The 14,673-nt window shown below is 41.1% G+C and overlaps 1 protein-coding gene across 7 annotated transcripts in view; it reads right to left on the bottom strand.

Annotated features, from left to right (window-relative positions):
* The window catches only part of sdk2b (sidekick cell adhesion molecule 2b), a 315,126-nt gene that overhangs the window by 22,469 nt on the left and 277,984 nt on the right, over positions 1–14,673 (bottom strand). For 4 of the 7 annotated variants that reach the window (XM_016681381.1, XM_016681389.1, XM_016681383.1 and 1 more), the window contains exons 25-40: positions 14,127–14,364; positions 13,411–13,526; positions 13,023–13,212; positions 12,076–12,174; positions 11,377–11,571; positions 9,875–10,076; positions 9,423–9,526; positions 8,892–8,962; positions 8,207–8,336; positions 6,303–6,359; positions 5,738–5,839; positions 5,283–5,398; positions 4,441–4,627; positions 2,029–2,166; positions 1,520–1,729; positions 282–407 (exon numbers count right to left, since the gene is read on the bottom strand). In XM_016681381.1, the coding sequence (XP_016536867.1) occupies positions 282–407; positions 1,520–1,729; positions 2,029–2,166; positions 4,441–4,627; positions 5,283–5,398; positions 5,738–5,839; positions 6,303–6,359; positions 8,207–8,336; positions 8,892–8,962; positions 9,423–9,526; positions 9,875–10,076; positions 11,377–11,571; positions 12,076–12,174; positions 13,023–13,212; positions 13,411–13,526; positions 14,127–14,364 (2,281 nt within the window). The remainder of the gene's footprint in view (positions 1–281; positions 408–1,519; positions 1,730–2,028; positions 2,167–4,440; positions 4,628–5,282; positions 5,399–5,737; positions 5,840–6,302; positions 6,360–8,206; positions 8,337–8,891; positions 8,963–9,422; positions 9,527–9,874; positions 10,077–11,376; positions 11,572–12,075; positions 12,175–13,022; positions 13,213–13,410; positions 13,527–14,126; positions 14,365–14,673) is intronic. The other 3 variants (XM_016681386.1, XM_016681392.1, XM_007571333.2) reach the window with 1 other exon arrangement.

Raw genomic sequence — 14,673 nt, 5'->3', positions numbered from 1 at the left:
GAGCAATGGATGCTTTTGATAGGCACATTATTGTCGTTTTTCTTGCACGACTCACGTTTTCAAACCACTGCTGACATTTAATCCCGATAGAAAAAAAAAAAATCTAAAATTAAATGCAGCTGCAAAACATAAAGCAACAGGCTCTCTGTGTTATTAATAGGTTGGAAGAAGCAAAAGCTTCCTCTGCTTTCCAAAAGCGCATTTTGCATGTGGATAAAAGCTGAAAATGTCCGTTTTAGCCGTTTTGAGATTCAGCCCGGATCTGGTCTGAAAAGCCCCACCTGAAGGTCTGGCCTCGATGACGTAGCGTGTTATAGGAGCACGTCCTGGGTCACCGCCTGTCCAGTGAATGGTCAGGCCTGAGCCATAACGTGTTATAAAAGGCTCTCCGGGTGGCCCTGGGGCTCCTAAAGAGGAACGACAAAATTAAAAAGGAAAAACACGTGTTTTTTATTTTTAAAAGAAGTCATCCGGAGTAGCTAAAAAAAAAAAAGCCATTAGCTATCTAAAAAAAAAAAAAAACAAACAAAAAAATTAAATTCAACCCAGAGCTGGGTCATCTCAAAAGAAAATTTTGTAAATCTTAAATGCCTTCAAATTGTGATTCTTTTTTTTCAGAGTTCCCTCCACAAAGGCTGCTCAATGTATCAATCCAACTGTTGTTACTATAGACTCTCATATCTGCATAACTCATGCAGATGAAGAACTGTAGCTCAGAGTGCCAGAACTCATACTGATAAGCAGCAGGAAATGCATGAACAGCCACACGGACATCATCTGATTGTAAAACAAATCGTTACAAAGTAAACAACCATCTCATAAATAAGTGAAAGAGATGTAATGGCAACAAACTGCAGACAGTTTTCCAAACAAATGCATTTAGGAGAATTTCCCCGTCCTCACGTCAAAATGAAGTCTCAAGTCTCAGAAGACCAAAACACTTTTTCTCAGGGATTCATGCATGCCCTTTACTCTGCCTATAACTCTGCTGTAGATAATGGATTTAGATAATGCATTGTTTTGCTTTTGTTCTGCCTTAATATCAGTAACCACACAATCACTGGACAATTTCATTTATAACCAACACTTCAGCAGCATGGTGTCCTACGTTCAGGTTTCTTCCACATGGTTGTCCGTTCAGCCTCGTTCGGCTGAGCACGCTCTAAAAAAACCAGGTGCGAACCAGACCTTGATGGATTTGTCATTTTATGAATGTCTAACCTAATGGATTACTTTCACCCATGATTATTAAAAACTGCTCATGTGACTCAAAACCAAAATTAGGCAGTCATGGTGGATTCACCATCGACATCTGTGTAAAAAGCCAGATGATGCAAAGGTGCTGTGTTTAAAAAAAAACAACAAAAAAACAAACAAACTTACAGTTAGGCATTAACTTAAGCTGCTTAAGTCGTTTTATGCAACTAAAGTATTTATGGCTCACAGCTACTCTACGCAGTCTCACTTCAAGAGAACCAAACTACCTTTTTATTCCAAAAACAAAGTCCGTGACAACTACCTTCGTCTGGCCCAGTGGTGATGTTGGCCTCCACCTCCGGCCCATAGATAAACGTCTTGGCCCGGATGCGGAAGTTGTATGTGATGCCCTCGGCCAAGTCTCTCAGTTTCAACCAGAGGGGGCCAGTGCCCTTCACGTCCACCGTAACTGTCTTACTGACGCCTGGGGGGGAGGGGGAGTGAAGACAGTCGGCACAGGCCACTGAGGAGTCTGGACAAACAGGCCACATTTAGAGCAGGTCTTCCACAGGCGAGGCAAATGGGGGGAGAACACTCAGCACAGCCAAATGAACACACACATGTATAATCACGAAGTTTTCAGTTGCAATTTATGCATAAAGTCTTGCGCATTATTTGGAATAATAAACAGCTGCAGTAATGCGCGATGGCTAGAGTGGGACAAGTACAAAACGCTCCGTCCGCAGTCAGTGACCCCAGGACGTTCCGTACAAAAATCCACAATGCAAGTCAAAGGTGATTCAGTTCAAATCAGTAAGAGTAACAGATTACCATCCACAGGCGTTAGAGGCTCATAAACCAGACGGTAGCCTTCAATGATGCCATTAGGGAATGTGGGGTCACCCCAGGACACATTGACCGAGGTGGTGGTCAGCTTACTGAAGTGAATGAAACTCGGCGCGCTCGGAGCTGGAAGGTGAACAGAACAAATATGAAAAAAACGTCACTATGCTAGGGTTTTGAAGGTCTTTAGTAGACAAAACTTTGGATGTAATCAACCACAATGTGTCACAGGGATGTCTGTAAAAAGAAAGATCAATTATGGTGTTGTGATTCTTCTACGAAAGCTTTCATTAGCTTGGTTTGCTCAAGAGAAACCTGAATGCTTGTCAATACATGCTAAAGTATCTCTTCCATGACTGATTTTCTTTAGGTAATTTAGCCCCCCCCCTTTTTTTTTATGACAGTGTTGTCAAAAATATATTCCATTGCATTTCTGGTTAAAATTACATTTAAACAATAACGGAGTGAATATGTAAACAAATGACATATTGCAAACACATTTCTGAGGTTCCATAAAAACAGTGATTATTGAGTAAATCTTTCAAACGTAAATGTTGGAGCCATTGAAGATGGATTGTTTTTCATTCTTGGTCTTTCCTTTAGTATAAAGACTGTGATGGAAGAAAAGAAAAGGAGAAGAAACGTGAGTCACGATCAAAGTCTGCCTCTGCTCGGTTGAGTTTTGAGACTCTCACAGAGGAGAGAGGAACCAGAAAGTTTTGATCACATGGGGTGATGAGGAGAAGCCTGATCTGCCTGTGTGTTCTGCTTTCTTTGTCAATTGTTTGTCAAATTTTGAAATTGATACATTTCACCAAAGCTGAATTCTATATGGCTCAGAGCAAAGTATAAAAAAAAAAAAAAAGATGAAAATTGATGATATAAATGAAGACACAGTAGGCGTGCATATTTTAAGAGCTCCGTTTCAATGCGGAAAAATACTGACAAGAACTTCTGTGATCTTAATTCCATAATGGAAAACACTTTATTTGGTCGAATACGCCGAATTGCAGTGATAACGTAGCAAATCAGTAAAACCGACCTGCAGCTTTAAACAACTCAACAGCTGGATTTTCTCACTACTGTTCGAGAGGAACTGCTGTAAAACTGTTGGCGCCGCAGCTGTGCGACTTCAAGTTAATGGTTTTCAAGAGAGCCACCGTCCTTGTACACAAACTGAACAGCACTGATTGGGGTCAGGTCCACAGTTTTGTTAAAAAATAATAGCAAGTTAGAAGGCTCTGGCTCACACACAAAAAAACCATCTGACCCAGGTCACAGTAGCCCTCCAGACCCCATTAAGGTGGGCTGAGCTCGTGGCAGCCTACAGCACTTCCAGCCTATATAAGCCTTGATTGTTTCTGCTGTGTCATAGTACGTTTGATTGGAATTTTATGTAACAGACCAGCAACAAAGGACTGCATAATATTTAACTAGATGAAAAAAAAATATATATATAAAATGTTATTTGTGCAATCAAAAATCAAAAGAACATAATTTGCAATTGAACTCAGATAGATCATATTAGACAACATTCAAGGGGTAATCAAACTTTTGCAAGTCTCCGTATTTGTCCTAAATTTGTCAAGCAGGAGCCAACGCTCTTAGAAGATGCACTTTCTAAAAGGTTGGGATTGTTGCCTCTCCAATGCAACAATTGGAGAGGCAATTCCAGCTTTTTTCCAGAAAAGCTGGAAAGGTCCTTCACGCCTTTCCAGCTTTTCTCCTGCACAAGCACAAAGCAGAACTTTAAACAACTTCTTTTGCTTTTTGGTATTTACTCTTCAGTCTGACGCATGGTAGCAGGGTTAAATCAAAACAGCTCCCTTGAAGGTGGGGAGATTAGGATTGTTTTGATGCGTTTTTGATTGGGGTACAAGCAGAAAGTCCCCTGAGTCTGAATAAGATGAAAATGCAAAAAAAAAAAAAAAAAAAAAACTGAAAGAAAAGGGATGGTGAGGTTGTGGAGACACAGTACCTGTAAGGCTACTTTCATACAACCTCCAAACCTGAGATCCCTTTTACAGAATGGGTCAGCTGATTTGAAACTTATGCTCAGCATGTGGCTCTGCTAACACTGTTTGACACGCTGACAGCGGTGATTAGCATCATTGTCATTTCACATTCTTTCCTCACGGCTGATTCTGCTTTGAGGGAACTCTGAGGGCTCTTCAAACCAACAACAGCACAGAACAAGGACTATTGAATAAACACATCCATACAAGCGTTCTAATTTATCTATTATAGTAATGTCATCCTATCAACATTTGTCTCCGGCTCCTTTCACGGTATTTCCAAAAGAGATATATTTGCTCTGTCCTGACCGTACTTATCCTTGGGCTCATTAACACTGATTGAAGGACTTAAGTACCTACTGAAAGACATAGACGCTAGACTTACCGGCTTGCTGAGTACGTCCCCTCGTCGGAGGACTGCGGGGTCCGTCACCGGCAGCGTTGAAGGTGGCCACACTGATCATGTATGTGGTGTAGCCAGTCAGGTTCTTTAGTTTCACCCCCCTCTCTGGCATGAAGAGCGTCCGCAATCGCTCCGTCTCGTTCTTACGCTGGAACTCCCAAAAGTAAATCTAGAAGGAATATCGCAGATGTACTTAGATGTTATATACTGTATATACAGCTGTTTCTGTCAGAAAAAAAAAAAAACTATTAATGAAAGAAAAGTATAATAAAGTCCCAACATTCTATAGGCCTCCACAAGCAAATTCCAAAAATGTTCTGTTCATAAGAACAGCTTATTTAATGAGCTATTTAAAAAGGAAAAGTGACCATAAAACCACATTTAATGTTCCACATTTTGCATTCCTGTCATATTTTCAAGTCTCGCTACCTGATTAGAAGCAGCCAATACATCTCCATAGAAACCTAGTTTCCTTTTCAATAGCTTATTACATAGACAGTGCTTCCTTAGACTGAATTTTGAAGGACCTTCCTGATTCTAAAAACCGCAAACTTTCAGTCGCAACTTCCACAACAAAGGGTGTGATTGTCACAACCATTTCGTTAGAAATAGTGAAATTAATGATCACAAAAAAAGATAGGAAGTTTGAGTTTCTGACCAGTTGGTCAAGCATAGCATTTTGGTGATTGTGGCAACCAGCAAATGTCTTAATGGATCTATAATACATAAAAGTGAAAAATTTTGAGCTTTTTCTTTAATACACCGTTATGTAAAACATAGTGGACCACTAAAACATTTAGCACGTCACAGGATGGGAGTCTGACCTTGTAGCCCTGGATGTCACCATTCTGTGCATTCAGTGGCGGAGGGTCCCATGTAATGTCCAACTGAGTAGCTGTGGCTGACTGAATGGCAACATTCTGCGGTGGGGCTGTGGGGACTGTCACAAAAAATTAAAATAAAAAAATAAAAAAAGTGACAGTTTGACTGACATACAGATATACAAACAGGAATCAAGAACAAAGTCTCTTGAATGTATTATAACAGCATTTATTGAGGTCTGTGCTTGTAAAATGACAAAATGTGTGAAAGGTTGTTCAGACTATCTCCATCTTTTGGCATTTTCTTGAAACGTACACTTATTTCTCATGTAAAATGTGTTGCAGCTTCAAGTACATGCGTTCCAACACTCAACTGTACCCTAAATATACTACTGACACGTCAAAAGGGTTTGTACAATATCACAAACTCACAAAAGTAAACAAAGAAGCACACATACCTGCCTCTCCGACAAATACCTCCTGGGGTGGGCTCCTTGGCCCCTCGCCCACAGCGTTGTACACACTCATGCGTATCTCATAGCGCTTGTGTTTACTCAGCTCTGCAGCAGAGGGAAACAATTTCACATGTAAGGTTAGTAGCTAACAGACATTAGTTTTGAGCTGCATGGGCAGCCATTTCTCCTTTTAACAGGAGAAATGATTGCACATTCACTGCAACTGGAAAAACAATTAGCTAAACTCATTGAATGTCTTTCATTTATTTAAAATGGATCTGTAGCATAGCAAAAGGTGGAGCGAGTGAAGAGGTGTGAATATTTGAGTACAGATTCACTTTCTGCCTGATAAAAAGCTTTTGTACTAAGGCAATACAGCTATCGCCAGCCGAATGTGTTCATTTAATTAAACGTTTGAGGTTTTTTTTAAACTGGTGGTTACTGGAAGCATAATAAAATTCAATAAAACAACAAGATTTTGAATTGTATTTATTTGCAAATTTCATCTGTATGTGTGTGTGTGCGTGTGTGTGTGTGTGTGAGACGTTTGTGTGATACAGAAACTTACTGTCCAGCTCGTACTGAGTGAGAGTGGGATCACTTAGATTCCGGATGGTGTAGGGGGCTGAGAAAAAAACAAAAAAAACAGAGGTAATTAAAAAAAAAAAAAAATAATAATAATAAAAACAACAAACATTGGGCTTATCAAGAGGAACCGGCATCAGTTCAAAGTCCAGCACTTTCCCTGTTGATTGGAGCAGTACTGTTTTCATACAACCCACCCTAAACGGTCCCAGAGATCATGGCTGTAAATTAGCCTGGGAATGACTCAACAAGAGTCAAATTACAGGCCATGCTGCACAGAGTGGTGGAAACAAAGTGGCTCCTGAGTAAACCTAATAATAGCCTGTGGCTGATAACCACTGATCACAAGATGAAATGTTTTGCTGTGAAGTGTCAAGACCGTTGGGGATATGTTGGCAACAGAATGGGCCTGTGTGACAGTTTTCCTCTAATGGAAATAATGGTGCTGCTGACATAGGAATAATCAGCCAAGACAGAGTTTTATAATTACGTGTTACCGGAGTAAAGTGTGGAAAGCGCACCTTTCTTTGAATTAATCTGTATTCAGAATTTCTCTCTGCTGCTGGTTCATAATCCTTCTTTATAAAATGCATTACAGAGGGACTTTGTAATGCAAAAGAAAATATCATACAATACATATCTTAATTCTAGGGTTTTAATGTATCATGGTCTAATAACATTAACTTCTTTTTTTTTAGGTCAATTCTTTTTTTTTTAAAATTAAACCAGGTTTTACCACATCATCAATAAATGTTTGAAATAAAAGAAGTAAAATCGAATGGCTGTGTGTGAAACACAGTACATGTTTGCTTAAAAATTTAATAATATTAAACAAATGCACTTGATAAGCTTTTAGAGAAGCTTTGACACTTTGCTGATTTGGAATATAAAGGTGTAGAATGAAGGTTAAGACAGCCCATAAAAGGAGCACAATGGTTTGCTTAACAAGAAGATATTCTCTCTCTCACCAATATGCAAGCGAAGCTCAGGTTTGAAAAGTTAAAGCTGAATGAGCCACAAGAACTCTGGAACAATGTCCTTTTGTTAATGAGACCAAAGTAAAGATGTTTCGCACATAACGCACACGACCGTGTGTGATGGAAACCAAACACAAACAACCACAAGCACCTCGTATTAACTGGCGAGTGTGTTTGCGGAGGTGTTATTTTTTTATTCTTGTTTTGCGGAAAAGAATCAACGTGCTGCAATACCTTGGACAAAGTTATGTTTGAAATGCTGGGGTTGGACTTCAAGAGAGTGGTAGAGGAGCAAATCTTTGCAAAGCAGGAATTAAAAGCTCCTAAATACCCGGACGTACTGTGCGTGTTCTGTGATCTGCACGCACACAGCCTGTGGACGGTCGAGTTTTCCTAGTCAAGCCTTTCGATTTCCTACATTTCTTGTGACAAATTCCTTGATTTCCCATAATCCTCATAGATGTTAGAACATTTGATGAGCTAGTTGGGCACCTAGTCTCGTTTCTTCTCTACGAAGGCAGTGACTGCACACCTGTTAGTGTGGCAGAGTGGTAGTCTAGCTACTGCTAGTAGCCACTAGCCACTAGTGGCTACTAGTAGCAGTCTACTGCTAGCTAGACAGTCTAGCTACTAGTTACTGCTAGACTGCCACTCTGTTTCCCGACACCGTTTCCTGATAAATTAGCCTTCACTGTTTCCCGAAACCAATTACACAGTCATAAAAATGTACCTTTGCGCCGACATGTCAGAAGCACATTTGTACTGAGTAGAGTACAGGTGGGGTAAAGTACAGCCGATTATGTGGGGACCTTTAGAAACTGGGTGCATCTTTTTCCCATGACTATGATATGGTGCACACATTAATCAATCTCTGCTATTGCATGCTGCATTAATAAATATTTCTCCTCACCGTTCAGCTCAGCCCATGAGGATAGACTGTTGGCTGTGTGAATGTAATTGCGGAGACGGTCATAAAGCAGTTCACGATAGCGAATCCGAAATCCCAGTAAGATTCCATTGATCTTCTCCTCAGCAGGTGGCTAAGGGGAGAAAAATTAGAAGTTGGGGAAAATAAAAACAACAACAAAAAAAATAAAACGGCATAAACATCTGATTTTACTATGAGTTGTTTCTAAGTAGACGTTACTAAGAGGCTTTTAGAAAAAAAAAAAAAAAAAGAAAGATAGGAAAATCTTTGCCTCTAAGACAGAGCACTTTTCCACATGTTAAGTGATGTAGAGAAACCCCCTTTGGCTGAACATGAGTCAACAGGCCCAGAGGGAAAGGAAGAGAGAAAAACAAGCAACTTTCTATCCTCATAAACTCTACAAGTGTTCATAAAAGTAAAACTGTCTATACGTGCCTCCTGTTTTCCTCTTTATGAGCTGTTAATTCAGGTATGAGTGCAGCGGGAGGGGTGTTTTTATATCACAGAGTGCAGCGTCTTACTGACAAAGTCTGTATTCTGTAAGTACAGGGCTTGGACTCTCCTGGTCTCTTATTAGAGGAAACTTTCTCAGACTTTAATTGATTCTGCAGTCAGTAAAACAAGGGGGGGGAGGAGAAAAAAAATCCACTCTGCCGTCTGCTCTTACCTGCCAGCGGATCAGCACCGACGTAGTTGTGTGCGGCGTGACAGAGAGGATTGTCGGTGCTTCGTCTGGCACTGAGGCAATAAAAGCGAGATAGATTAGCTAAATTGACTTGAAAATGCGCACTATTCAGCCAGCTAAATCTGTCCACGGGCTGAGGCATTCAGGGAGCGTAAACACACACGGGAGCCAAGACAGGAGAAGCATTGACCGCTGAGTTACAAATAGTAGTGAGAAAAGATCAGGAGCGATACATTTCTTCAGCTGGCTGCAGCACAACACGGCTGGCTTTTGTTTAGCGGAGATTTAACGACAGCTCCCGTGTCTTGAGGAATCGCAGACGGCGCACGCACGAATCAATCTCTGCTACTGCTGCCAGGGTCCACATCACGACAAAAGGACTAATTCATGCAAACATTGAGCAGCTAAAATTGAAGGAGGACTCGCTCGATATTTTCTGACTCGTGTTCTACTTGTCAAAGCTTTATACTTTTAACATTACCAGAATAAATTAAATATAATATAGAACCTTACCATCCTGCAGAGTTGTGATAGCTTCGCTCTCCTCACTGTACTCACTGTCCCCAATGTCATTAGTAGCTTTTACTCTGAACTGGTAGGAAGTAAAAGGTTTTAGCCTGAAAAAAGAGAAGCAACATGAAATTCCTCAATATTAGTAAAAAAAAAAAATAATACAACACATGTTGCTGAGAAATAACTGTGTGAGAAACTAACCACACGGCCTAAAATGAAGCCAAAATTGAACAAAAACAACTTCATTTTTTTTTGTCAATTTCCAGTTTAATTTAAACCATTTTCACAGTGCAGCAGACTTTGATTGAAACTGAAAGAACTCTGAAGTAACATGAGCACATCGTTAGGCGATAAAGTGGCGTTTCACTTTTGCAATATTTTCCGTGAAAACACGGCCGACCGAAAACCAAAATTCAGGGAAAGACTTTACTCGGAAGCCTTCACCGGACTACCTGGACACTTTGTAGGACGTGGCCTCGTGGTTGACGGAGGCGGAGTGCACCGTCCAGTTGTTCTCAGGCAGCTCTTTCTGCTGCACCGTGTAGTAGCGCACTGGGGACAGCCCGTCACTTCCTGGCTCCCAGGAGAGCAGCACGTGACGGGCCTGGACGTCCTTCTGAGGGACAACCGGGCGGCTGGTGGGCTGTGGACGAGCTGGAACAACCGGAGGCAGAAGTAAGGAGAAAGAAACTTGAGTCGGAAAAAAAAAAAAAAAAAAATGTTAATCAGGGGAGGGATCCCAGATGGACGACAGAAACGGGATGAATAATCAATAATTTAAATGGGATTCTCTGTTCCAGCTTCTTTATCTGTGGTGCTAAGCCACATTTAATGGTCAGCTTGACTGATCCGTCTGTCACCGGTTTATTTCCAGACCATTTCCGCTCAGTTTTCTTACACAGGAGGCTAAATGTAATTTGACCTTTGTCAACCTTTAACGTCACATCTCCTATGTAGAAAATAAATTAGCCTTCAAGCTGGTGGATGCATGGATGATTTCCGTTTAAAATGGCTTTGGAATAAATTCTTCATACAGATGCAGAGATCTTAAACAGGTTTATCTATGGTATTGTTGTTGTTAGGCTATTGATTATACAAATACAATTGTTTCAATTTGGAGTACAACATATTACAATAAAAAAGCATGTAATACACACATCTTTCTACTGAAAAATGTGTGAAATCAGCACAGAGTGCTCTACAATTTCCTGGTAGATGGCTATGCTGACACTGGTCTTGATAAATCACCAACACCAGGAGATACTATGGCTTCTCAAATCATCTAATCATCTATGTAAACTCGATGCTGGACATCAAGTAACTGACTTGTACCTCTCCACTCGTCGTGCATGATCCGTGACCTGGAGTTACTATTGAAATGTCAAATTTATGTTTAGCTAACTGAACAACAGTCCAGTTAGCTCAGGAGTAACAATATTAGAATTTCACTCAAATACATTAATTTAATGGCATGTTGATTGGAAAACGGTAGACAGGAAATACTAGGTGACTGGTTGATAAATGTGCCAAAGAAACGCTCTCCCTTACACTAAAAACAGGATGGATGCGAGTAGCAAATTTCAGATTTCCTAAATCGTTTTCCAAGCGTAACGGTTCTGACAGAAATTGCAGCGTAAACAATTATCCACATGCCTTGAAGAAAAGAGATAAATGCAGCATCAGAGTGCATCTAATACATACCTGGAGCGCACAGACACTCTTTTTAGTAAACACATCTGCTCAGCGGACTGCTGACTGGAAAATTAATGGCTAGAAGTGGAGGGACGGCTTAGAGCGCCTTCCAACAAGTCGAGACACACACCCACGTCTGGTCGGCATGCACAACCGCTTGAACGTGTCGCATTTAGCACAAATCCTGCTCTTGCTGCTTTAAAATTGGTCTCAATCACTGCAAATTCATCTAACGTGAACCCAGCCTGCAGTTCACGCTCACCTCTTTTCTCTGTGGTCACGACCAGGGCCTCGGCTGCGTCGCCCCAGCCTTTCCTGGTTTGGGCTGTGATGCGGAAAACGTAGACAGATTCCGGTTTAAGGCTGGTCACGGTGTACTGACGAGTGCTGGGGTTCAGGACGTCTACTGTGGCTGCGTTGCTGTTAGTGGAGTTCAGGTGGTAAGTGATCTGGTAGGCTGGAGAGGAAAAACGGACAAGTGAAGCTGAAAGTTTCTTCATTTTTCTCCGTCTTCCCTCGCAATGACAACAAGCTAAGTTTTTGTCCCAGATGATGTGATTCCATTTGCATCTGCCCTTGCCTGCTGCTTTGCTTTGTAAGACCCACTGTGGATTTGAAACTGAATTACACACCAGATGTACAACAAATCACAGTTGCACAAGAAAATCCCCAACAAGTTTAGGAGGGAGCTAAACTCCCCTTTCTGCAATGTTGAAACATGGCAAAATTTAATTTCCCCTGTTGGACATTGCCATGTCAGTTTAGTCAACAATAGCATTAGAACAATATGTTGGGAGTCATTCAGAGCTACATCTGTGCTCCTCATTGCTTTCAGGTAAATAACCTAAAGCGAGTGCAGTTCTAGATTCAGTTATGGTTTTTATCATCCATCTACATTTAGAAATAAATAAATAAATAAAAAATCTTTCCAAAATAGGAAAGAATTTTGAGTGTTACTAACCAAGAATGATGCCGTTGGGCTGTGCAGGTGACTGCCAAATTAGCCGGACAGAAGTGGTCCGTACCTCAGGAAAGAGGATACCAACAGGAGGCCCTGGTACTGCAGGAAAACAACAGAAACCCCCCCGCCCAAAAAACATTCGGTTTCAGTTCAAAACTAATGTAAACGTACATATATTTTTTATGCCTCCTAAAGGTATAATTGTTTATAATTCTCTACAGTGCTATCCAAGCATTCTTTGCAGACTTTGGCTGCTCTTCAACCAACAATTAACTGCAAACTTTGCACAAAAAAGTAGAGAAATTTTGGCTGTGCTTAATACTTCCTTGTTGAAACAATTCTTATTAGAAAAAACAATATCATACCATTGGAAAGCTTGATTATATCCCTTAAATTGTGCCGAACTTGCAAGAAAATGCATTTACTGACTGAGAGGCAGAGTTTAGTTGGTTGCTCCAACATGCTAAACAGTTTAAGGTGGAGGGACTGTGATAATGTGGGGCTCTGGCTCTCTCACACTTGAACAGTCAATTTATCAACAATAAATTACACATATTGTAGTCAGCAGTCAATTTGTTTTCATTTTTTTTCTGTTTTTGCCCTGGAATATCATATCAAACACCAAAGATAATACAGACTGACAGAACAAGGTATTTTCACCAGTAGGCTGATTCCTAAAGATCTTTTAACAGAAAACTTGTCAGCGATGCCCCCTTTCTGTTACATAACGATCCATGTCCCTGTGCAAGGAAATGTGGGGCTGGCGCCGCTCTCCAGTGGTGATTGGGTGAAAATAATGATCCTTGCACACACTTATACCTAAGGGCAATTTAGAGTGAGCTGCTAATGCTTGTTTTTGGACTATGGGGGAGGGATTCAAAACTCAGAGCCCAAACTCACAACCCAATTTTGAATAACTGGCATGTACAATGCGAGTGAATCTGTACCATCATCCAAAGTCCTCTCCAGGATTGGCGGAGAGCTCGGTCGTCCATCTCCAATCCGAGTGAAAGCCAGAACCTGGATCTCGTACAGCACGTATTTCCCCAAACCGGTCAGCTGGACACTGTGGGAGGCATTCCCTTCCACCATCCAGAAACGGACAGCGCCGTCAGAATCCTTCTCCTTATACATCACCTGATCCAGGGAAGGAAACCAGGAGCACAAGTTCAGAGGGAAGGGAGTTTGCATATTAGTGAAGACAAACTGACACTGTGCTGCTTTTTCATCCCTGCACAGAAAAGATGACATTCCTGCAAGCTAATTAGAGGTCTCTGGTCTTTCGGCAAATAAATAATTGGAGAGGTGCTGTTAAGCATTAAAGCAGAAAAATACCTTGTAGCCGAGAATGAGACCGTTCCTGTCGGGCTCAGGAACTTCAATCCAACGCACCAGGATGCTGCTGGAGGTGGTGGCGAAGGCGGATACGTCGGTGGGTCCACATGAAGGCACTGGAAAATAAAGAATGTAGGAGGTCAGAAACACGAGGGCTAATCAGCGTATTTACATTTCTGCAGTTTTATAAAAGAAAAGACATTTAAGTGTTCACATTTCCTTTCCAAAACCTCTTCAGCTAAGTTGCCACTCATCTGCAGAAGACATAACAGCTAATATAAAAATATTTCTTAACAGGTTTGGAGAAAAAAAATGTGCTTTCTATATTTAAAGTCGTATGTTTCCCATTATCCACATTCCCTCCGTTCTACTCTAGCCAGCATCTGCTACATTACAAGAAAGCAGCAGTGAGGAGTGGAAAGGCATTGTCTGAGCCTAAACTGAGGTGTGGTATATAAAAAGGAGAGTCTGAGTGTGTCTGCTAATGAATTAAACATATGGCACAGTGTGAACCGTTGCTCCATACCTCTAATTTGACTACTAATGAAGATACTCTGAACAGATGCTGAAAATGCAGTTATGCAAAAGTTATAAAGGGGACTTTTTTTCCCCCTCTAGCAAAGTTGGACCAAACAGGATATCTGTCTTTCTGCACACTGAGGGAATCTTCACACACCTTTTTCTTCCTTTAAAAGACGGCGAGCTCACTCACTCACCAGATTCCCTGGTCCTGCCTCTGACCGGCTGGCTCCATGGTCCAAACCCGATGCCGTTGACGCCCTGGACCCTAACCTCGTACTCCGTCCACTCCTCCAGGTCTTCAATGGTGAATTCCCTCTCCAGACGGTCAGTGATGATGTGGGTCAGACCACGGCCCTGTGAGCCGACGCGGTAGTACTGGACCCTGTAGCCCACTTGCTCTGCGTTCCCATTGTATTCCCACTCAGGCAGAGGCTGCGTTGCATAAATATGAAAAATAAAAGTGACAGCGTTTTTCTAGACAGAATTTATCATTTGCACATAGAAGCACCTTCAACAGAACCATTATGAAGACCAAGGATCCCACCGGTACTGACCAGTAAGGTCGGGGACACAAATGTGAAGAGGTTTAAGTTAGGTCGTAAAGAAATAATCCAAGCTATAAACTTTTAAATTTAATATTTATACAATGAACACTACAACAATATGCTGATATATATATATATATTTTTAATTTTCACTTTAAGATTATGCTTCTATAAGAAAAGATAAAATGATTTAAGA

Source organism: Poecilia formosa, unplaced genomic scaffold (genome assembly GCF_000485575.1).
Source record: "Poecilia formosa unplaced genomic scaffold, Poecilia_formosa-5.1.2 Scaffold7, whole genome shotgun sequence".
NCBI classification, from domain to species: domain Eukaryota; kingdom Metazoa; phylum Chordata; class Actinopteri; order Cyprinodontiformes; family Poeciliidae; genus Poecilia; species Poecilia formosa.
This window is presented reverse-complemented; position numbering and strand designations above follow the sequence as displayed.